The sequence below is a fragment of the Mus caroli genome, chromosome 3 (assembly GCF_900094665.2).
Source record: "Mus caroli chromosome 3, CAROLI_EIJ_v1.1, whole genome shotgun sequence".
In the NCBI taxonomy this organism is placed as follows: Eukaryota; Metazoa; Chordata; class Mammalia; order Rodentia; family Muridae; genus Mus; species Mus caroli.
In genome coordinates this window covers 53,068,743-53,088,932 of record NC_034572.1, presented here as the reverse complement: position 1 = coordinate 53,088,932, position 20,190 = coordinate 53,068,743, and the positions used below count along the sequence as shown (strand labels likewise).

The 20,190-nt window shown below is 37.8% G+C and overlaps 1 protein-coding gene across 1 annotated transcript in view; it reads right to left on the bottom strand.

Annotated features, from left to right (window-relative positions):
- Window positions 1-3,568: 3,568 nt before the first annotated feature.
- The window catches only part of LOC110291789 (arylacetamide deacetylase-like 2), a 20,080-nt gene continuing 3,458 nt past the window's right edge, over window positions 3,569-20,190 (bottom strand). The window contains exons 2-5 of the mRNA XM_021159053.1: window positions 10,785-11,007; window positions 8,995-9,064; window positions 8,482-8,653; window positions 3,569-4,235 (exon numbers count right to left, since the gene is read on the bottom strand). Coding sequence (XP_021014712.1) covers window positions 3,633-4,235; window positions 8,482-8,653; window positions 8,995-9,064; window positions 10,785-11,007 — 1,068 coding nt within the window. The 3' untranslated portion in view covers window positions 3,569-3,632. The remainder of the gene's footprint in view (window positions 4,236-8,481; window positions 8,654-8,994; window positions 9,065-10,784; window positions 11,008-20,190) is intronic.

Here is a 20,190-nt window from a genome sequence, read left to right as displayed (position 1 = left end):
AGGTAACCCAATCACAAAAGAACTCACATGATATGTACTCACTGATTAGTAGATATTAGCCCAGAAACTTAGAATACCCAAGATACAAGATACAATTTGCAAAACACATGAAACTCAAGAAGAATGAAGATGAAAGTGTGGACACTTTGCCCCTTCTTAGAATTGGGAACAAAACACCCATGGAAAGAGTTACAGAGACAAAGTTTGGAGCTGACACGAAAGAATGGACCATCTAGAGACTGCCATACCCGGGGATCCATCCCATAATCAGCCTCCAAATACAAACACCATTGCATACACTAGCAAGATTTTGCTGAAAGGACCCAGATATGGCTGTCTCTTGTGAGGCTATGCCAGGGCCTAGCAAACACAGAAGAGGATGCTCACAGTCAGCTATTGGATGGAACACAGTTTCCCCAATGGAGGAGATAGAGAAAGTACCCAAGGAGCTAAGGGGTCTGCAATCTTACAGGTGGAACAACAATATGAACTAACCAATACCCCCCAGAGCTTGTGTCTCTAGCTGTATATGTATCTGAAGATGGCCTAGTAGGGTATCATTGGAAAAAGAGGCCCATTGGCCTTGCAAACTTTATATGCCTCAGTACAGGGGAACGCCAGGGCCAAGAAGTGGGAGTGGATGGATAGGGGAGTGGTGGGGAGGATATGGGGGACTTTTGGGATAGCATTGGAAATGTAAATGAAGAAAATACCTAATTTAAAAAAAAAAAACGAAAGAGATAAGTTGCTCAATGGAATCAAGTTGAAGAGATTATAAATTAGTTACAATATTCCTTTTTTTTTTCCAAATTTCCCCATAATCTTCTTGTCATCATGGCAATCCCAAGCCCCTAAATCCTTGACCTATTGTTTCTTGCCATACTGTACCATGCTCCCGTGAAAGCCCTGCCTAATGAGGTAAGTCAGAAGGCGTGAGGGAGCATCATCACCTGTAAGGGCTTCCATGAAGTTGGAGGAAGTAGTCACCACACTGGATTCAATTTTAAATTAAATGCACAGAATCCACTTCAGCATATTTTTAAAAGGAAAACTGATTAATCAATAGGATCAAGATCAACTCAGGTAAAAGCAACCATATGTAAACAGCATCATCATTGGTATCTCAGAAAACTATATATATATTTTAATGACTCCCAAAGGAAATGAAAATTGGCTTTTACGCAGTTGTGAGCTGATGAATATGTGGGTTTCATCAAACATGGAAGCAAATTGATTGGAGCTTATCAGCTTCCTAAGTGTATAGTCTCTATTTACGCTAATGAATCACTTTGAAAATTAAGAAAAAATAACATGAATAATTCTTACTGCTATGTATACTTGTTTCTATATCATCATGGATTAAGAATCATTGGTTAGCAATGGATGATGTTCACATACCTTCAAGTTTGATTTTACTAAATTATAAATAAAGATCACATATTTAAACAATAGGAATTGTTTGCAGTTTAGATGTTAAGCTTCTCCACAATAAAGGATGGCTTATTATTAAGAGTACGAGGAGTGAGACTCTGTAGGAGGACTAGCACTCTCAATTAATCTGGACCCCGGAGATCTATCAAACACTGGACCACCAATCAGGCAGCATACAACAGCTGATACGAGGCCCCCAATATATATACAGCAGAGGACTGCTAGGTCTGTGCTCAATCAGAAAGGATACACCTACCCTTCAAGAGACTGGAGGCCTCAGGGAGTTTAGAGGTCAGGTGGGGTGGGGTGGGGGGGATATTCTCATGGAAACAGGGAGATGGGGAGGAGGTATGGAATGTGAAAGAGTCGGGGTGGACAAGGTGGGAGGAATAAAATCTGGAGTGTTAAAAAAAAAACAATAAAATAAAAAATAACAATAAAAATATATCCTTTCTCCTCACTTGGGCACCTCAGCTTGTTGGCCTTTTTTAGTTCTGTGGACTCTCTTGGATATTCTGTACTTTTTTTTTTCAGCTAATATCCACTTATTAGTGAGTACATACTATGCATGTGCTTTTGGGTCTGAGTTACCTCACTCAGGGTGATATTATCTAGTTTCTTCCATTTACTACAATCGGGGATTGGAGGGAGAGGTAGTGGAGGAAGAAGGGAACCTGATCAGTTATTGGATGAGGGAAAAGGACTGAAGCCCTGAAGGCCAGCAGAAGGAATGGAAACAGGCAACCTCAGGAAATAGGAGGTTGGAGGCAGGGGGACCCTCCAGAATGCACGAGAGACCTTTGAGGGGAGAGACTCTCAGGACTCAAAGGGAGGGACCTGAGATGAAATGCCTGACACTAGGGAGAGGGAACTCATAGGGCTCACCTCCAGCAGGAAGACAAGGCATCAAATGAGGGTGAGAGTTGCCATAATCAAATCTCTGACCCATAATTCTTCCTGCCTGAGAGAATTACGGGTATAGAAATGGAGAGGAACCCGAGGAAAAGAAGGTCCAGCAACAGACCAAAGTGGGATCCAGCTCAAGGGGAGGTCCCAAGGCCTGACACTGATGCTATGGAACACTCTCAAAAAGGGACCAAGCCTTAGCACACAGGATCCAACAAGCAGCTGAAAGAGTTAGATGCAAATTTGCACCCAACAAATGTTGTTGAATTAGGGAAGCCTGAAAAAAAGCTGAGGAGAAAGGTGACCCTGTAGGAGGACCAACACTCTCAAATAATCTGGCCCCCTGAGATCTCTCAAACACTAGACACTAATCAGGCAGCATACACCAGCTGATATGAGACTCCCAACACACACACAGTAGAGGACTGCTGAGTCTGTTCATTCAGAGATGATGCACCTAACCCTCAAGAGACTGGAGGCCATAGGGAGTTTAGAGGTCAGATGGGGTGGTTGTAGAGACATCCTTGTGGAGACAGGGGGAAGAGGAAGAGGTATGGGATGTGGAACCGTCTCAGGGTATACTGGGGCAGGAATAAAAGATGGAGTATAAGCCGGGCGTGGTGGCGCACGCCTTTAATCCCAGCACTCGGGAGGCAGAGGCAGGNGGATTTCTGAGTTCGAGGCCAGCCTGGTCTACAAAGTGAGTGCCAGGACAGCCAGGGCTACACAGAGAAACCCTGTCTCGAAAAAACCAAAAAAAAAAAAAAAAAAAAAAAGATGGAGTATAAAAAATTAAATTAATTAATTTTTAAAAAACTTTTCTGAAAAAATGAGTATGTAAATTTCCAAAGATATAAAGTTTAAAAATTAGTTTAATATATATTGAGCATATGGAAATAATGTATAGACAATATATAATTGGAAACCTTGCCAGGAATACAAAGTAGTGCTCACTCCATACAACTATATTTATAATTTTTCTCATTTAAACATTCTCATTTCTACCACTCAGTTTTTTATCATGGCCTGGGAACTACCATGGTTGTTTGCATATAGCCATATTTTAATGCTGAACATTTTTGAATTCTTAGAGACTATCCATCACAATACATGATAGTAATAGGAATAATAAGCGAATACTTCACTTTATCAGTAACTAACCTTAAGAAAATTAAATATATTTCTCAAATATATGCAGTGATCTTTATGTTAAATTAAATGTAGATTTAAATACAATTCCAATTATAATCATGCTTACTAAACTTTAGATTAAATTACCTACATGTATGCTTGATTTATAAGTTCTTTTCTAACCAACTGATGTATTTATCTTTTATTCTTACTGCTAAATGTAAATTGCATGGCACTGTAATGAGTAATATGGCTCCATGTACCCCGTCTTCTATGTGGTCATGAGTAACTTGAACCCCAACATTTCTAAGCCGTGTGCTGTAAATAAGACCATCATCTCTTAGGATGTCATGTTCACAAGTGAGGATGTACGTTAATGGCAAACTCTGTAACTGGGAATCATTGACTAGCAAAGGGGATAGCCTGCTATCCAAAAATGCTGGATAGAAAACATTTAGCTTTCCAAGAGTGGGTTCAGTGTAAACATAGTTCTTTTTATACTTCTCAGGAAGGAAGTCACTCCAGTTAACAAACTTGAACAGGTGTCTTGATCCTTTGGGCATGTGTTCATTTCTCTGTATAGCCTGGGCCAGTGCTGTATCTTCAGTCACATATAAGTATGCCAACTTAATTGCTATCTCCCTTGAAAGAAAGGGACCATGTTCATTGATTCGATAAGATGGCATCAAGGTGTCGATAAACTGTAGTGCAGGATATAGCAAGGCTTGTGCCTTAATTTTATCTTTGTGTTCTGGATTATTCTGGAGCTGTAAATATAAAAATAATACTCAATGATTTTTTACACAAAAGGGATGCATATTTGCATCAATAATGCAGGGTAAATAAATTTACAACATTTAAATACTAGTGATTATTTTAACACTATTTACTCATTGATTTAGAGATGTAAGTATGTGTCATTCCACACTCATCAATGTGGAAATAGTATATGCTCTCCTACCCATGCAGTTATTCACAGTATGATAATAACCAAAACATGATCAAGGAAGTCCCAGAGATGATGATAGCATAATTATATCTCAGACTACTGCTTAAAAACTGAGTTTTTGAATGCTTTATTTTCATGTGGTGGTGGTGATGGTGTATGTGTGTGATGGTGGTGGTGAGGGTGTGTGTTTGTGTGTGTGTGTGTGTGTGTGTGTGTGAGAGAGAGAGAGAGAGAGAGAGAGAGAGAGAGAGAGAGAGAGAGAGAGGGAGATTATATTTATCTATACCAGGTTGTTTTGGAACATACAGTTCTCCTGTCATAGACATCCAAGTACTCAGATCATAGGCATGTATCACTATGCTCAAATCTCTTAAAAGACACACACACACATTCATATTTAAACATACACACCATATATATATATACATACATATATGAGTGTGTATATAGATACATGTATATATGTATATATGTATGTATGCATGTGTGTGTGTGTGTGTGTGTAATGTGTGAAAGAGCAGAAACTCCAAATCTGATATATAAACCTTATACAAATGGAATCTTATGTGTTAAGGAAATGTCAGGAGCCATCTAGGAGAGGCTAAGTCTAGCAGGTAATTTTGCTGGAGGCAGCCCATCATTTTTTGCATGGCTTCTGCTGGGTGAGCTCTAAGAGCCAAGGTCCCAAGAGACTTCTTCTTAGAATTGCTTCTTGCAGCTGGTATGCCTTTCCTGTAATGATTAAATAGCCTAAGGATTCCTGGGCATTAGTTGACACCATTGAGAAAATTTCCTGTAAAGATCAATATAAGATGAACTTTCATGAATTAATGATTTTATAGAATTCTTTATTTGATGCAGCTAATTTTAGAAAGAAAGTTTTAAGAGATGGCTTTAGTTGTTTTGCCAGAAAGATATAATAAAGTTAGAACCATGAATAGAATATGGCAGCTTCTCATAAAATAGTAAATAAAGGGTGCTTAATATGGAATACAATGAGCTTTCATTATTACACTAAAGAGAGAATTGGCTTGGGACAAATCTGTGGTCAAGGAAAAACATTCATTCTATGTCAGGTCCAAGGATGAAGCCACAGGTATATACTATTATAAATCAAGGTCATGTGAAACTGTTGCTTTGAAGTTATAATGAGCTTGCAGAATGAAACACTGTTTTGAGCTTAATATCAACATCCTTCTGTAATTCTCTTTTTAGTAATATTATATCTATGAGGTAATTTTTAAAGAACTTTTGTCTATAAAAAGGTCATATAAAGAAGTAAAGTGGTGACTTGGGGGTTCTCTACCATCCATTCATCCAAATATATGCACGTGGCATTTGGGGTTCAGCCTAATACACCAGATGTGATATATATATATATATATATATATATATATATATATATATATATATATAATTTAATATAATATGTCTGCTTGTCCTATGTATGTAGGTAGGTACATGTTCATGAATGTAAGCATGCATAAACATGTGTGGCATGGATTGAGACAGGTGGTCCTGTCTGACTAGAGTGTGGGAGTGTATGTGTGGGAGTGTGTGTGTGCATATTTGCCTCTGTAAAGAATTTTAATTCTAAGAAACTAGCAGTTTTTTAGCTAAATAGTAAGAAAGTAAGAGACTAGTGCATATTAAAGCACAAATAATATTACAAGGCCAAGGATTATAAGTCTTCGACCAGCATCTGACACTGTGTTTTGCTCAGTAACATTCCTCTAAAGGCCTGGGCAGTCTCCTGGCAAGGAAAACAATGCAGATATGAATCCTATCTTTAGGAAAACATAGGATGATTTATAAAGATCAAAGACATTGGGAAAGATGAGGAATGCTTTGTGTATATAGACCCTGTCTGTACCAGAAATGAGTCCTGAGTTTGCAGCTGTAAGAAGAAGATTCTTCCTTCCATTTTCTAGTTATACCCACTGCAGGAGAGAACGTGTAGTGCATCCCTAAGGCTCACTACTCAGGCAGCACATGCGCTTATGCAGCAGTGCCATATCCACAAAAGTCTGTCTCTGTAGCCCCCCACATCCCTGTGTAGCTCAGGATCCAGTTACAGTTCTCAAGGCCAGGCCCTCATCAAAGAAGCTGAGTTGAATAAAATGAAAGGATTAGTGGAAATCTCCACAGCACATAAAGAACAGTAACTGACCAATTCCAAAATACACACACACACACACACACACACACACACTGGATGCAATGTTCTACACGATAAAAATTTCCTAAGACAATCTTTCTTGTTTATAAAATAAAAAACTAAATTTTAAAATTTAAAATTTAATGAGATAATATATAGAATCTTTCCATGTATTAATTTGTACATCCAAATGACAAGAATTTCTTGTAGCCAGGCATATTTTTAGGCAAATTTTCTGCCAACCATAATCTACATATGAGTGTCCATGGAAAGAAACAGCCAATCTGCAGTCTCATACCCATCTATGCCTGTTTATTTTAAATAACTTAAAATGAAATTACATTAAATATTTATATCCTCAGTCACATGAGCTGAATTTCAAGTACTCAATGACTCTGTATGACTAATGACTCCCTTCTTTGGTGGTGTGTGTGTGGGTCGCGATCTTAAAAGTGAATGCAGTGTATCAGAAGTATCAGAGAATGAACAGCATAGTATGTGGTACCAAAGCTTTGGCAGATTCAAGTGATAGCTTCTGCACAAGGAAGCAGGTGTGATCTCAAGTGAGTTAGTAGGTAGAGCTAGGTACATCCCTGAAGTCCACTGGACACTTATTCCCACAGTTTCACAGGCTTTCTCCTTGCTTGCTTTTATTCTGTATATCTCACTTTACCAGCTGTACCAGGCAAATGTTCACAGCATTTCAAGGTCAGGGAATCAGCTTACTTGAAACAGATAAAAACTGAATGAGGAATGTATTGATTTCTACACGTTTGTGCATACATATGAGCATGAACCAGCATACATCCAGACAGTCACAGGCACATGTGTACATATTTATAGGAAAACAAAAAGAGAAATCAAGTGAAAAGCAACACACGTTTGGGAAATGGGCAAGAATGGGCTTGCTTTGCAGGAGTTCAAATCTCCCCAAGCTTTAAATCAAAAGAAGACAAAAGAAATGCCAGTATATTAATAGCTTAAACTTTAAGCCTTAAAGGAAAGAACTAAGAAAAAATGGCAGAACTTGGAATTCAACTTTTATTATTCCTGTGCAGTCCTAAAACACTTGGTACCTTTTTCAATACTGATCATATTAAAGCTACTAAAGTTTTACAATACGAATATCTGTCTGTACTCATACTTTGGACTCAAATACACTGAAACACTTCCAGAATATCACATAAAAGAATCTCCCAGAGATCCTCTGGTAACCAGGACATCCAGCTCAGGGATTTTTTTTTTTTTTTTTTTTTTTGTAAAATAGTAATTATGGTAAACTTCACGTTGCCTGAATTAGTCTAGGACCATGGAACAGTCCTGGGTACAGCTACAAAAGTATCAGTCTCAGTCACTCAGCTGGATAACAAGACTCCCCTATCCAAAAGTATCTGAAATTGAAGAGTACAGAAATGAATCTATATGAAACCTCTGCTTTTCACATTTTCCAACAGGCATTTGTGGGTCTCACCAGCCCTTTTTACTTATCACAATGGAATAAGTTCTACAGATACAGAGACCATTTGTCTAACTTCATGTCCACCAGTTCAGTGGAAAGAAAAACACTGCAGTTGAATAGCTAAGCCATGTCTCCTCAACCAGAAAAGCTTCATTCCAGCAAAGATGTGATCTGACTGTCAAACATTGTCTTAAAATGTTTTAATTAGTTCTAGATTTGTCTTGTAGGCTACCTCATAGAATTTCACTAGCTATTTCAAAGAAATGTAGAGTCAGGTAGAAAAAAGGGTAGAGCAAAGTTTGCTTGTGGTACCTGGTACAGCGGGTAAAGTGAGATATACAGAATAAAAGCAAGCAAGGAGAAAGCCTGTTAGCACAGGAGCAGTGGTGGTCTCAGAGTGACAGCACTAGGACNGAATAGTCAAACATCTTCGTCAACACAACATACCAATTGAATTGCTGCTGTTGCCAGTGTACCTCCAGAACTGTCTCCAGAAATACAAATGCGAGTGGGATCTACTCCATACTTTTTAAGAATTGTGTCCTGGAGAAAGTACTTTATCACAAGAACACAATCTTCAAGGGCAGTTGGGAATGGATACTGAGGAGCAAGTCTGTAGCTTCAAAGAAAAATCAAACAAAGAAAGAACCATGATTAAATTTATACATGCAATGATCTCTCAACTTCACCAAAATTTGTCCTTAATTATAAATTCTAACCTACATTGTTCTTATTAGTAGCTCAAATAAAACATATTCCAAGACTGTCATGGCTATATTTTCTTGATATGAAAAAAAGAATTTAAAGTTAAAATCAGAACAAGGTTCCAGCCCTTTTATTTATTTATTTATTTATTTATTTATTTATTTATTTATTTATTTAAGTTTAGTTGACTTGCTTTCTAAACCAAGCCCAGTCTGCAAGGGCTATGACCATAGCATGGAAATTATGTTTTCTTACTCTATTCCCACAACAACAGCATCAAGCTTGTTTGCTGTCCATCGGTTCAGATCATCATAGGGAAGCATCTCTGAAATGAGAAAGATAAAAACACAGCTGTGCTTGGTGGATTATCCAGCAGTGGAAACACAGGTACATCTAAGAATGGCTATAAAACTGTGAACTCTGATGGACTGATGACAACTCTAAGAATTATCCATGTAACACCCATATTTTTTGGTAGTCACTATAGTTAGGCAAAATCTGGTTGGTCACAATGGGAGAACCTTGTTGTATTTTGCTAGCCTACTTTGGGATAAACAGAACAATTTCTTCACTTTCAAGGTAGTGTTCCATTCAAGAGATGCCATTGGTGTAGATAGGTCCACATATATCACACTCTGCTTCTCTCTGGGTCCGTTTCGTGTGGAGAAGCCTTTTGATTAAGCAAAACTGATAGAAACTATATCAGGCAATACTGAACTCATGATGATCCATTAGCAGGAACTATGGACATAGTAAAAATGCTTGATTAGCAATAGACATCTTGTTTTCTATGTTCTTTTGTTGAATTCTGTATTTCTCAAGAGAGGAAAAAGTATATGTCTTCGTTCTCTAACTGCTCAATAGCATATTTTCTACAACTGAGGTTAGAAGTTGAACTTAACCAGAATTTTTATTTTCATAAATTCAGATTTTTATTATTATTGGTGTTTTAAGGCTTTGTTAGTCCTAATTTTGTACATTTTAACCTTTTGAAATCTTTGATATTATAATACAATTACAAAATTTCTCTTGTACTTTTCTCTTTATGAAGCTTCCCAAATATTTCTCTTTTCAAATTCGTGGTTCTTTTTTTCATTAATTCTTCTTACATGCATTATTGTATGTATATACCAATATAGAGTTCTAAATATAACCTGCTTAGTCTGCTTAATGTTGCTTGTATTCAGGACTGACCATCCAATATTGGATAACCAATTGGTATGCTTTTTGCTTGGGCAGATCATTTCGGCATTCCTTAATTGTCTGTGATTCTCTGTGTAGCATTGAGGCCTGATGGACTATATCCAGTCCACTTACGTGCATATATTGCCCTTTGCAACTTGATCTAAAGCTAGATGTACTTCTTGCTAAACATTTTTTAAAAAGATTTATTTATTATTGTAAATAAGTACATTGTGGCTTTCTAAAGACCCACCAGAAGAGGGCGTCAAATCTCATCTGATCTCTTTACAGGTAGTTGTGAGCCACCATATGGTTGCTGGGATTTGAATTTAGGACTATGGAAGAGCAGTCAGTGCTCTTACCTTCTGCTCTATCTCGCCAGCCCGCTATAATTTTTTTAAATAAGTGTTTTATATTGCCATGAATATAAACACTTATATAAATACATTCATATTTAAAAATTCATAGCAAACTTTGTTTACATTCTAAACAAATAATTTCAATCTTCATTAAAATAAGGAATATCATATTCTTGTACTGGGAATCCCTTATAAAAATGTAATTTTAATTAAATCTGTTACATACTCATAAGGAGGTAGATAAAAAGAGGATCAAAATTTGAGATTAACACCTAAGCAGAAAGCAATGTCAAAATTCCTTTTACTTATAAATGGAAAACAATTCACTTTAAAGCATGAAAACATTTAAACTCTTCATTATATAAACACAAACATAATGACTATTCAAGGAAAAAATGAAATGATTGCAGTAAAAACTGTGGTAAGGTCATGAGAAGCAAAAACTCAGTTCGGAATAGCTAGATGCAATTTAATTAATTCTTATGTCAAAAAACACAAACTTACTGCAGCTTCCTAAGGTAAAGGCACCACCATGAATGAAAATCACAGCTGGTCTCTGTTTTTCAGACTTCCTTTTGGGTAAATACAGACGAACAGGGATGTCACTGAAGTCTGTGTCGATCACTGTAATGTTTTCATCTGAAACAGGTTTTGTCAGTTGTACTTTCATTATTATGGACAGAACGTCTTCATATTTCATAAGACCCAGGATTTCAAACATTTTGCCCTATGGAAACGAAAATTTAAACATTTTTTAGTAACAACAAATATATATACAGATGCAATGTAAAAACAAATAAATGATATGAAGATTCTTTGTGTGTGTATATCCCTGCCCTGAATTATGGGAATGTCCACAAAGAAGAGGAAGATTATAAAGTCCTGAGGTTGTGGAAGACTGCTAAAATGCAGTCTTCTAGACCTTATAGGATGCTGTACTTGTAATCTCACAACAGCTGTGACTGCCTGACAGAGATCATTATGCCAAGCAACTTTCCTGAGTAGGAGTGAATGACAAAGTAGGACCTTTCCATGCTAAGGAGCAATTAGCTAGTGGAGAAACATTCGAAAGTCAATTTTCTATGAGGGTGTGACATAGTAATAGATTATTCTGGCACTTGTAGATGACCATATAACCATGCACATAGTGGCAACTTGAACTGGACTCACCCCATTTTTTGTAGAACATGACATTGAAAGAGGAATGTTGTGTGGTAAGATCTGAAGATTTTGGTTCAGGAGATTCAGGATAGATGTGATTGTACATATATACAAAATTCTCAAAGAATAAGTAGATACATATTAAAATATCATTAGACCAGCTCAAAAACAAATTAATGCAGAAAATATTTATAGTTAAGAAGTCAGAGTTTCAATCTTTATTTCAGAACCAACACTGATTGGATAATTATAAATTGTTTACATTCAAAGCCAAAGAAAAAGAGCAGTAGACGATTCTTAATATGGCATCCTGTATAAGTGCTATAGAAGACTGGTGCCAACAACTTTTCCTTGGGGGCATGGCAAGGGTCTCTGAAACCCCATAATACCTTTAGCAACTATGGTCAGTAAATGTTTTCTGGGAGAGGTGGTGCCATTTTCTTCAGTGATAATTTACCCTTCTTCTATGTAGTATCTTCTCCAACACTCCAACATGAAACTACTTAAACCCAAGGTAATCTCTCAAAAAGAAGGTATGACTGTAAAGGAGACTAGTTAAGAAGATTCCAGCAGAAGGGGGATCATTAGAGAGAGAAAATCATGATATAAATTTATGAAACTGTCAAATAATTTTTAAACTATTGACTTTCTTCTTGATTTTCCATGGACCAAACTATCATTTAGCAATATGCTGTTTAGTTTTCGAAAGCTTGTTTATTTTCTGTAGTTCTTATTATTGTTGATATCCTGCTTTATTAGTTTTTGATCAGATAGGATTCAGTGTTATTTCAATTGTCTTATATTGAGTGAAATTTGCTTTGTATCCTGATGGATGTTCCATTCTTGGGTCCTTCTAAATTTACCATTTTCTTGGACCTTAATAAAAATATAGACTAATAACTTTAGAAAATATTATATATTTTATGTAAATATTTTAGAAAAGTAAGAGGGAGCTAACCCAAAATGCAGGAGATAAGAAATATTACATTTTAGTTTATAAATTAGTTAAATATAAATTTAGAAATCACTAGAAAGTATAAATAACTTTGTTTTTTGAAAAGGTAAATAATAATAGTTGCATGTAGGTAATAAAATAATAGATTATGAGGGAGTATTTATACAGGCTAAAAAGAAATTGATAGAACAGTTGTTAATTCTTGGAACTTTTATTTTAAAAATCTGGAAAACCTACAAAACTAGAAAAAATCCTAAACTGGCATTACTAACAAAAATATAATGAATTAAACAGATTAAATACAAAAAAAAAATATGTTGATGTGATAATCAGTAGTCTCACCAGGAACAAATAGGTTCACTGTTGAATTCTATCTACTAAACTATTAACACAAATAAGCAGTACTTCTTCAAAAACTTGAATAGAAGTAACAAGAAAACCCTCTTTATTCTAAGGGACAGCATAATATGCTTCAACACATTCTCCACAAGAGAAATGGAAGCAGCATTTTTATACTATCTCCATTAACACAGCACACATACATACATACATACATGCATGCATGCATACATACATACATATACACACACATGCACACAAATACAAATATTAACTACAAAGTGCAAAACTTCCAGCAAATAAATGCCCAAACCAGATGAGATGATCATTCTAAAAAGAATAGACAATAATGATTAATAAATATCTTAGAATGGTATAACATTCATGACTACCAAGGAAATGAAAATTAGACCTATTTGAGATTTTTATCTCCTATAAAGAGAGTATCTAACATCAAGAAAACAAATGACATCAAATGCTGATGAGGATTTGGTGGGAAAGGAACACTGGCACTGCTAACATAATTATAATATGAGCAGCCACTGTGGAAAGTGTGGGACCGTGAAAGGCACCCTGTTTTCTGGTTGAGCTAGGTTCAAACCCTAGACCCAACAGATTAATCTACAAGGGACAGAAAGTCCATTTGCCATGCTCCCAGACATAGGCTCCTGACATGAGGACCCAGCTCCATAATTCTGTGGCCATCAGTCATGTAGGCTGTCTGGGCTCCACCCCCACAGTTGCCTGGCAATAGCCAGGTATGCTCCTCCCCAAAGTTACCTGGCAACAACAAGGTACCCCAACCCACTATAAAAGGGGCTGCTTGGACCCTCCTCTCTCTTTCTTTCCTCTTCTTTTTCTCTTAAGCTCTTGTTCTTACTCTCACCTTTCGCCCTCCTTCTGCCTCCCTATTCTCCCCTCTCTCCATGTGGCCATGGCTGCCCTCTACTTCTCTATTCTTCTCCCTCTCTCTGCCTTTCTACAATAAACACCTTGAAATCATGGACCATCTCTTCTCATCAGGATCTGCAGGGTTGGAGCAATGGAGCAGGTTTCCCTCTAACAAGCTGCATCTAACATCCCACCAGGAGGCCTTCCTGTGCTCTAGCCAATGCTGCCAGCCAACCCAGACTGAGCTAGCAGCCTGAGATAGCCAGACTCTCACCAGCCCAGAAAGCACCCAGTGCCTTCCCTACTGCCCCTTTTCCCTTCTTCCACAAGGCTGAGCTGCCCCTGGGGCCCCCACTTTGTTCTCAGCTCTTCTAAGACAACCAGCAACATCTGGGATGTCTGAGACTGAGAACTCATCCTCTCTGGCCTCCGTAAGGTCCAGAGACCCCAGAGCCAACTCTCCTGTGGTGCCCAGAGGTCTGTGGTGTCCGAGAGTTGGAGCCAAGACTGCATCTTCCCCACTCCCCACCCCTGATCGGAGTCCAGCGGCCTAACATAGCCATGTGCCCTTCCCACTGTGGTTCCCGTGGGGTCCCACAGCAGTCTCCTGTGTCTGCTCACCCAGAGCCCTGGAACACTGGTGGGACTCATGTCATCTTTCCTACCCTTTTTATTTCCCCATGACCAGCACACAGCAGAAAGTCCAGTGGAGGTCCCAACAAACACAACACGAACTTCCACATCACCTTGATATATTATTCCTGTGTACACTCAATGGACTATAAAGTTTTATCACAAAAAACTTGAACATCTGTGTATACTGATGCACTGCTCATAGTGATTAGGTGATAGTACATAAATAGATACTATGAAGCGATACATAAGTAAAGAAAATGTATGTATGTACAATACAATTTAATTTAGATGCAATAGAATATGAAAATAGGAAATTTGTCCCAGGGGAACCTCCATTTTCCTGTTACCTCTCCTCCACCTTCATCAGACTCCTGAACCCTACAGGTAAACTTCCCTTCTCCCACCCATTTTCCCTGAGCTCTGAGCAGCACCATCCCAGAAGGACCTCCATTCCCCTGATGCCTCTCCTCCCCCTTCATCAAACTCCTGAACAATACAGTTAAGCTTCCCTTCACGCATGCATCTATTCCATTCTCCCTGAGCCCCGTTGTCATTCCAGTGTGTACTTCTACCTCAACCCAACTTCCCCACAGCCTACCCATCTCACAGGAGGTCTGTCATAACTAGGATCATGGAAAAGATCCACATGCCAATATCCATGCCAGATGGGACACCCAGAGAGCCCAGCAAATGTGGGATCTATTCCTCTATGCCTAAGCCCAATCATCCTTCCAGCCTGTACCTCTACCTGAACCCTTGGCAGATCAATGTGCCTACTCCAAAATGACCAAGCCAGCCTGTTTCCCAGGAGGTCTGCCCTAACGAGAGGCAGAACTGCCTACCAAGAGACCTGATTTAACCCAGGTTACATAGCTCTACTTACCCCCAAAGAGGTCTTCTCAGTCAGTCACCCAGGCCAGTTAACACCAGAGATAGCCAGATGGCAAAGGGGAAGCACAAGAACATAAGCAAAAGAAGCAATTGTAGTTTGGCATCATCAGAACCCAGTTGTCTTTCCACAGCAATCCTTGTTTACTCAACACATCTGACAAGCCAGATTCTGACCTAAAATCCCATCTCATGATGATAATAAAGGCCTCTTGGGAGAATATAAATAATGTCCTTAAAGAAATAAATGGAGAATAAAAGAAATAAAGGAAGACTCAGGCAAACAGGTAGAAGCCCTTAAAGAAATACAGGAAAACACAATCAAACAGGTGAAGGAATTGAACAAACTGGTCTAACAGCCAAATTCAAATTAAATAGATATTGAAGTAATGCCACTAAAATCAGAGGCAAGACAAGGTTGCTTAGTCTTTCCCTATCTATTCAATATAGTACTCAAAGTTCTCACTAGAGCAATTAAACAACAAAAAGAGATCACAGGGATCAAGATATTTATTAGAAAGGAAGAAGTCAAGGTATAACTATTTGTGAATGATAAGACAGTATACATAAGTGACCCCAAAAATTTTACTGGAGAACTCCTGCAATTAATAAACAACTTCAGCACAGTGGCTGGATATAAAATTAACTCAAACAAATCAATAGCTTTCCTTTATACAAATGGTAAATACACCGAGGAAATAATTCGAGAAACAACACCTTTCACAATAGCCACAAATAATATAAAATATCATGGTATAACTCTAACCAAGCAGCAGCCAACAAGTAGAAACTAAAAACTAGCTGGTGATCTTCCTGAGATGGATCCACTTTGGATTAAGATCGATGATGGATTTGTTCCATTAGGAAAGGTCCAGAAGACATTTCTTTTAGGAAAGATTCCTGCTATTTGTATGATTTTCCTTTTATTATACATAATAATCACTAGGTATTAGCCCACTCTTTTGAGAAAATCTCTGAAGAACAACAAAGATTCTTGTTTTGATGCATTCTAGACAAACAGATGATTTCTTAATTCTTAGTGAATATCCTATAAGAATCCCTAAGTTACAGTAATTATTTACTCGTTTATAATAACACTGCTATTAAATCTTTTCTGATAGGAAAAACTGCAATGAGAACTCACCAGTCTTTAGTGTCGTGATGTAGTTGTTTCTAAGATAGAGAGCGGGCATCTAATACTCAGAGCACATTCTAAGATGTTGTAAAAGCATTAAGCAAAGCTCATAAAAAAGAAACTAATGATTTACTCTAGTTGCTAGGACAGAAGATGAAATATTGACTGAGGTTATCTATACAAACCTTCACTAATACCTTGGTCACCAAATGTAGAGTTTTTAACTCTACCATGAACCTGCCGAGCTGATGACAGGTGATATGTTTAACCAGATAATTACTTCTAATGGGACAGTACAGTTGTTTCTTAATGGCAAAGCAGACTTAGTCTTACTAAAGAGTACAAAGCTTTCTCCTTACTGATTTGGATTTAATTCACTTAGCAATGAAAAGATAGAAGTGTCTTCTTTCTCTATGCAATAAAGATTGGAGCTCATTTTTCATCCAGAACGAGTGAGTTCTTCTTGCACTGGTGCTTAGGATTTTGTTCCATATACATATGTAAGTATGGATGTGAGTTTGCAAGTGTGTAATTATGACATAGTATAAAAGCTGGACCCAACTGGTTTGAATGGATATTTAAGAATGTTTATGTATGAATATGACATGAATTTATGTGACTTTAATTCATATTTGCTTTTGTAGAAGTTTTTTCTTCTGTGAGTATGATTCTTTTTTCCTGGCTCAATAGAAGTTTATTGCTCCAACTGTAGCCCTAGCCTGACAAGGAAGAGGCATCTGGACAAAAGGGAAAAGGTTCTAGCACAGAATCCTTTACTTAATACCCTGCTACTTTATGATGAGGTACTAATTGCCAGAGACTGCAGTTTCTGGCCTCAGAGGGACACAGGCAGATCAGCTACAGTAGCAAACTGACTTAGACTTAGATTGGTAAACATTTTCTTATTATACAGCAACCCTGAATATCTCCTGAGTCCAAGTCTTACTCCTGCCAACATTCTTCCCCCTCTGCTTCCTCAAGAAGAACTAAGAACTAGAAAGAAGAACAGGAGAGTGTTGAGGGGTATATTAGAGAACTTAGAGGGAGGAAAAGGATAGGAAAAATATTGTCTTTGATCCACTTAGACTTGAGCTTTGCACAAGGAGATAAGAATGGATCAATTTGCATTCTTCTACATGATAACTGCAGTTGTGCCAGCACTGTTTGTTGAAAATGCTATCCTTTCTGGGAGAGCTTGATGGTTCAGTTCAGTCCCCAGACTCAGTTTAGAAGGCAGATGTGGTGATTTGCATGAGAAATCCCACCGACCCTCAACTGGAAGGCCAAGAGCCAGCTGGGCTGACCCTGAGTACACAGCCGACTAGCAGAAAAAACAAGAGAGACTCCCTGGATGATGGATGGTCCCTCATACCCTACACGTCTTCACCAGGTAGTAGTCTAGGAGAGTCTTGGAAGAGAAACCTTGCCCTGGCAAACTGAGAGGAAGACTCAGCAAAAGAGCTCCATTATCGACTGGATGGTTTTAGCTCCCTTGTCAAAGAACAAGTGACCATAGGTGTGTGGGTTCATTTCTGGGTCTTCAATTCTTTTGCATTGATCTACCTGTCTGTCACTGTACCAGTACCATGCAGTTTTTATCACAATTGCTCTGTAGTACAGCTTGAGGTCAGGCACGGTGATTCTACCAGCTGTTCTTTTATTGTTGAGAATAGTTTTTGCTATCCTAGGTTTTGTTTTTGTTTTTGTTTGTTATTCTAGATGAATTTGCAAATTGTCTTTCTAACTCAGTGAAGAATTGAGTTGGAATTTTGAGGGGGATTTCATTGAATCTGTAGACTGCTTTCGATAAGATAGCCATTTTTACTCTATTAATCCTGCCAATCCATGAGCATGGGAGATCTTTCCATCTTCTGAGATCTTCAATTTCTTTCTTCAGACACTTGAAGTTCTTGTCATACAGATCTTTCCCTTCCTTAGTTAGAGTCACACCAAGGTATTTTATATTTTTGTGATTATTGTGAAGGGTGTTGTTTCCCTAATTTTTTCTCAATTTGTTTATCCTTTGTGTAGAGAAAGGCCACTTATTTGTTTGAGTTCATTTTATATCCAGCTACTGCACTGGAGCTCTTTATCAGGTTTAGGAGTTTTCTGGTGGAATTTTTAGGGTCACTTATATATACTATCATATCATCTGCAAAAAGTGATATTTTGACTTCTTCTTTTCTAATTTGTAACTCCTTGATCTTCATTTGTTGTTGAATTGCTCTGGATAGGATATATAATTCAAGTAATATATTGAACAGGTAGGGAAAAGGTGGGCAGCCTTGTCTAGTCCCTGATTTTAGTAGGATTGCTTCAAGTTTCTCTCCATTTAGATTGATGTTGGCTACTGGTTTGCTGTATATTGCTTTTATTATGTTTAGGAATGGCCTTGAATTCCTGATCTTTTGAAGACTTTTATCACAAATGGGTGTTGGAATATGTCAAATGCTTTCTCAGCATCTAAGGAAATGATCATGTGGTTTTTGTCTTTGAGTTTGTTTATATAGTGGATTACATTGATAGATTTCTGCATACTAAACCATTTCTGCAAAAGAAGATCTCAGAAGATGTAAAGATCTCCCATGCTCATGGATTGGCAGAATTAATAGAGTCAAAATGGCCATCTTGCCAAAAGCAATCTAAAGATTCAATGCAATCCCCATCAAAATTCCAACTCACTTCTTCACCGAGTAAGAAAGGGCTATTTATAAAATCATCTGGAATAGCAAAAAACCTAGGATAGCAAAAACTATTCTCAACAATAAAAGAACCTCTGCTGGAATCACCACACCTGACCTAAAGCTGTACTACAGAGCAATTGTGATAAAAAAAAAAATGCATGGTAGTGGTACAGTGACAGACAGATAGATCAATGGAATTAATTGAAAACCCAGAAATGAACCCAGACACGTGGCACATGCCTTTAATTGCAGCATTTGGGAGGCAGAGGCAGGAAGATTTCTGAGTTTGAGGCCAGCCTGTTCTACAGAGTGAGTTCCAGGACAGCCAGGGCTATACAGAGAAACACTGTCTCAAAAAAAAAAAAATATGGTCACTTGATTTTTGAAAAAGGAGCTAAAACCATCCAGTGGAAAAAAGACAGCACTTTCAACAAATGGTGCTGGTTCAACTGGTCGTTATCATGTAGAAAAATGTGAATTGATCCATTCTTATCTCCTTGTACAAAGCTTAACTCTAAGTGGACGAAGGAACTCCACATAAAACCAGAGACAGTGAAACTTATAGAGGAGAAAGTGGGGAAAAGCCTTGAAGTTGTAGCTACAGGGTAAAAATTCCTGAACAAAACAGCAAAGACTTATGCTTTAAGATCGAGAATTGACAAATGAGACCTCATAAAATTGCAAAGCTTCTGTAAGGCAAAAGACACTGTCAATAAGACAAAAAGGCCACCAACAGATTAGGAAAGGATCTTTACCAATCCTAAATCCAATAGGGGACTAATATCCAATATATACAAAGAGCTCAAGAAGCTAGACTCCAGAAATTCAAATAACCCCATTAAAAAATGGGCTACAGAGCTAAACAAAAATTCTCAACTGAGGAATACTGAAGGGCTGAGAAGCACTTGAAAAAAAATGTTCAACATACTTAATGCAAATCCAAACCACCCTGAGATTCCACCTCACACCAGTCAGAATGGCTAAGATAAAAAATTCAGATGCTGGCAAGGATGTGGAGAAAGAGGAACATTTCGTCATTGCTGGAGAAATTGCAAACTTGTACAAACACTCTGAAAATCAGTCTGGTGGTTCCTTAGAAAATTGGACATAGTACTACCAGAAGATCCAGAAATACCTCTCCTGGGCATATATCCAGAAGATGTTCCAACTGGTAATAATGACACATGCTCCACTATGTTCATAGCAGCCTTATTTATAATA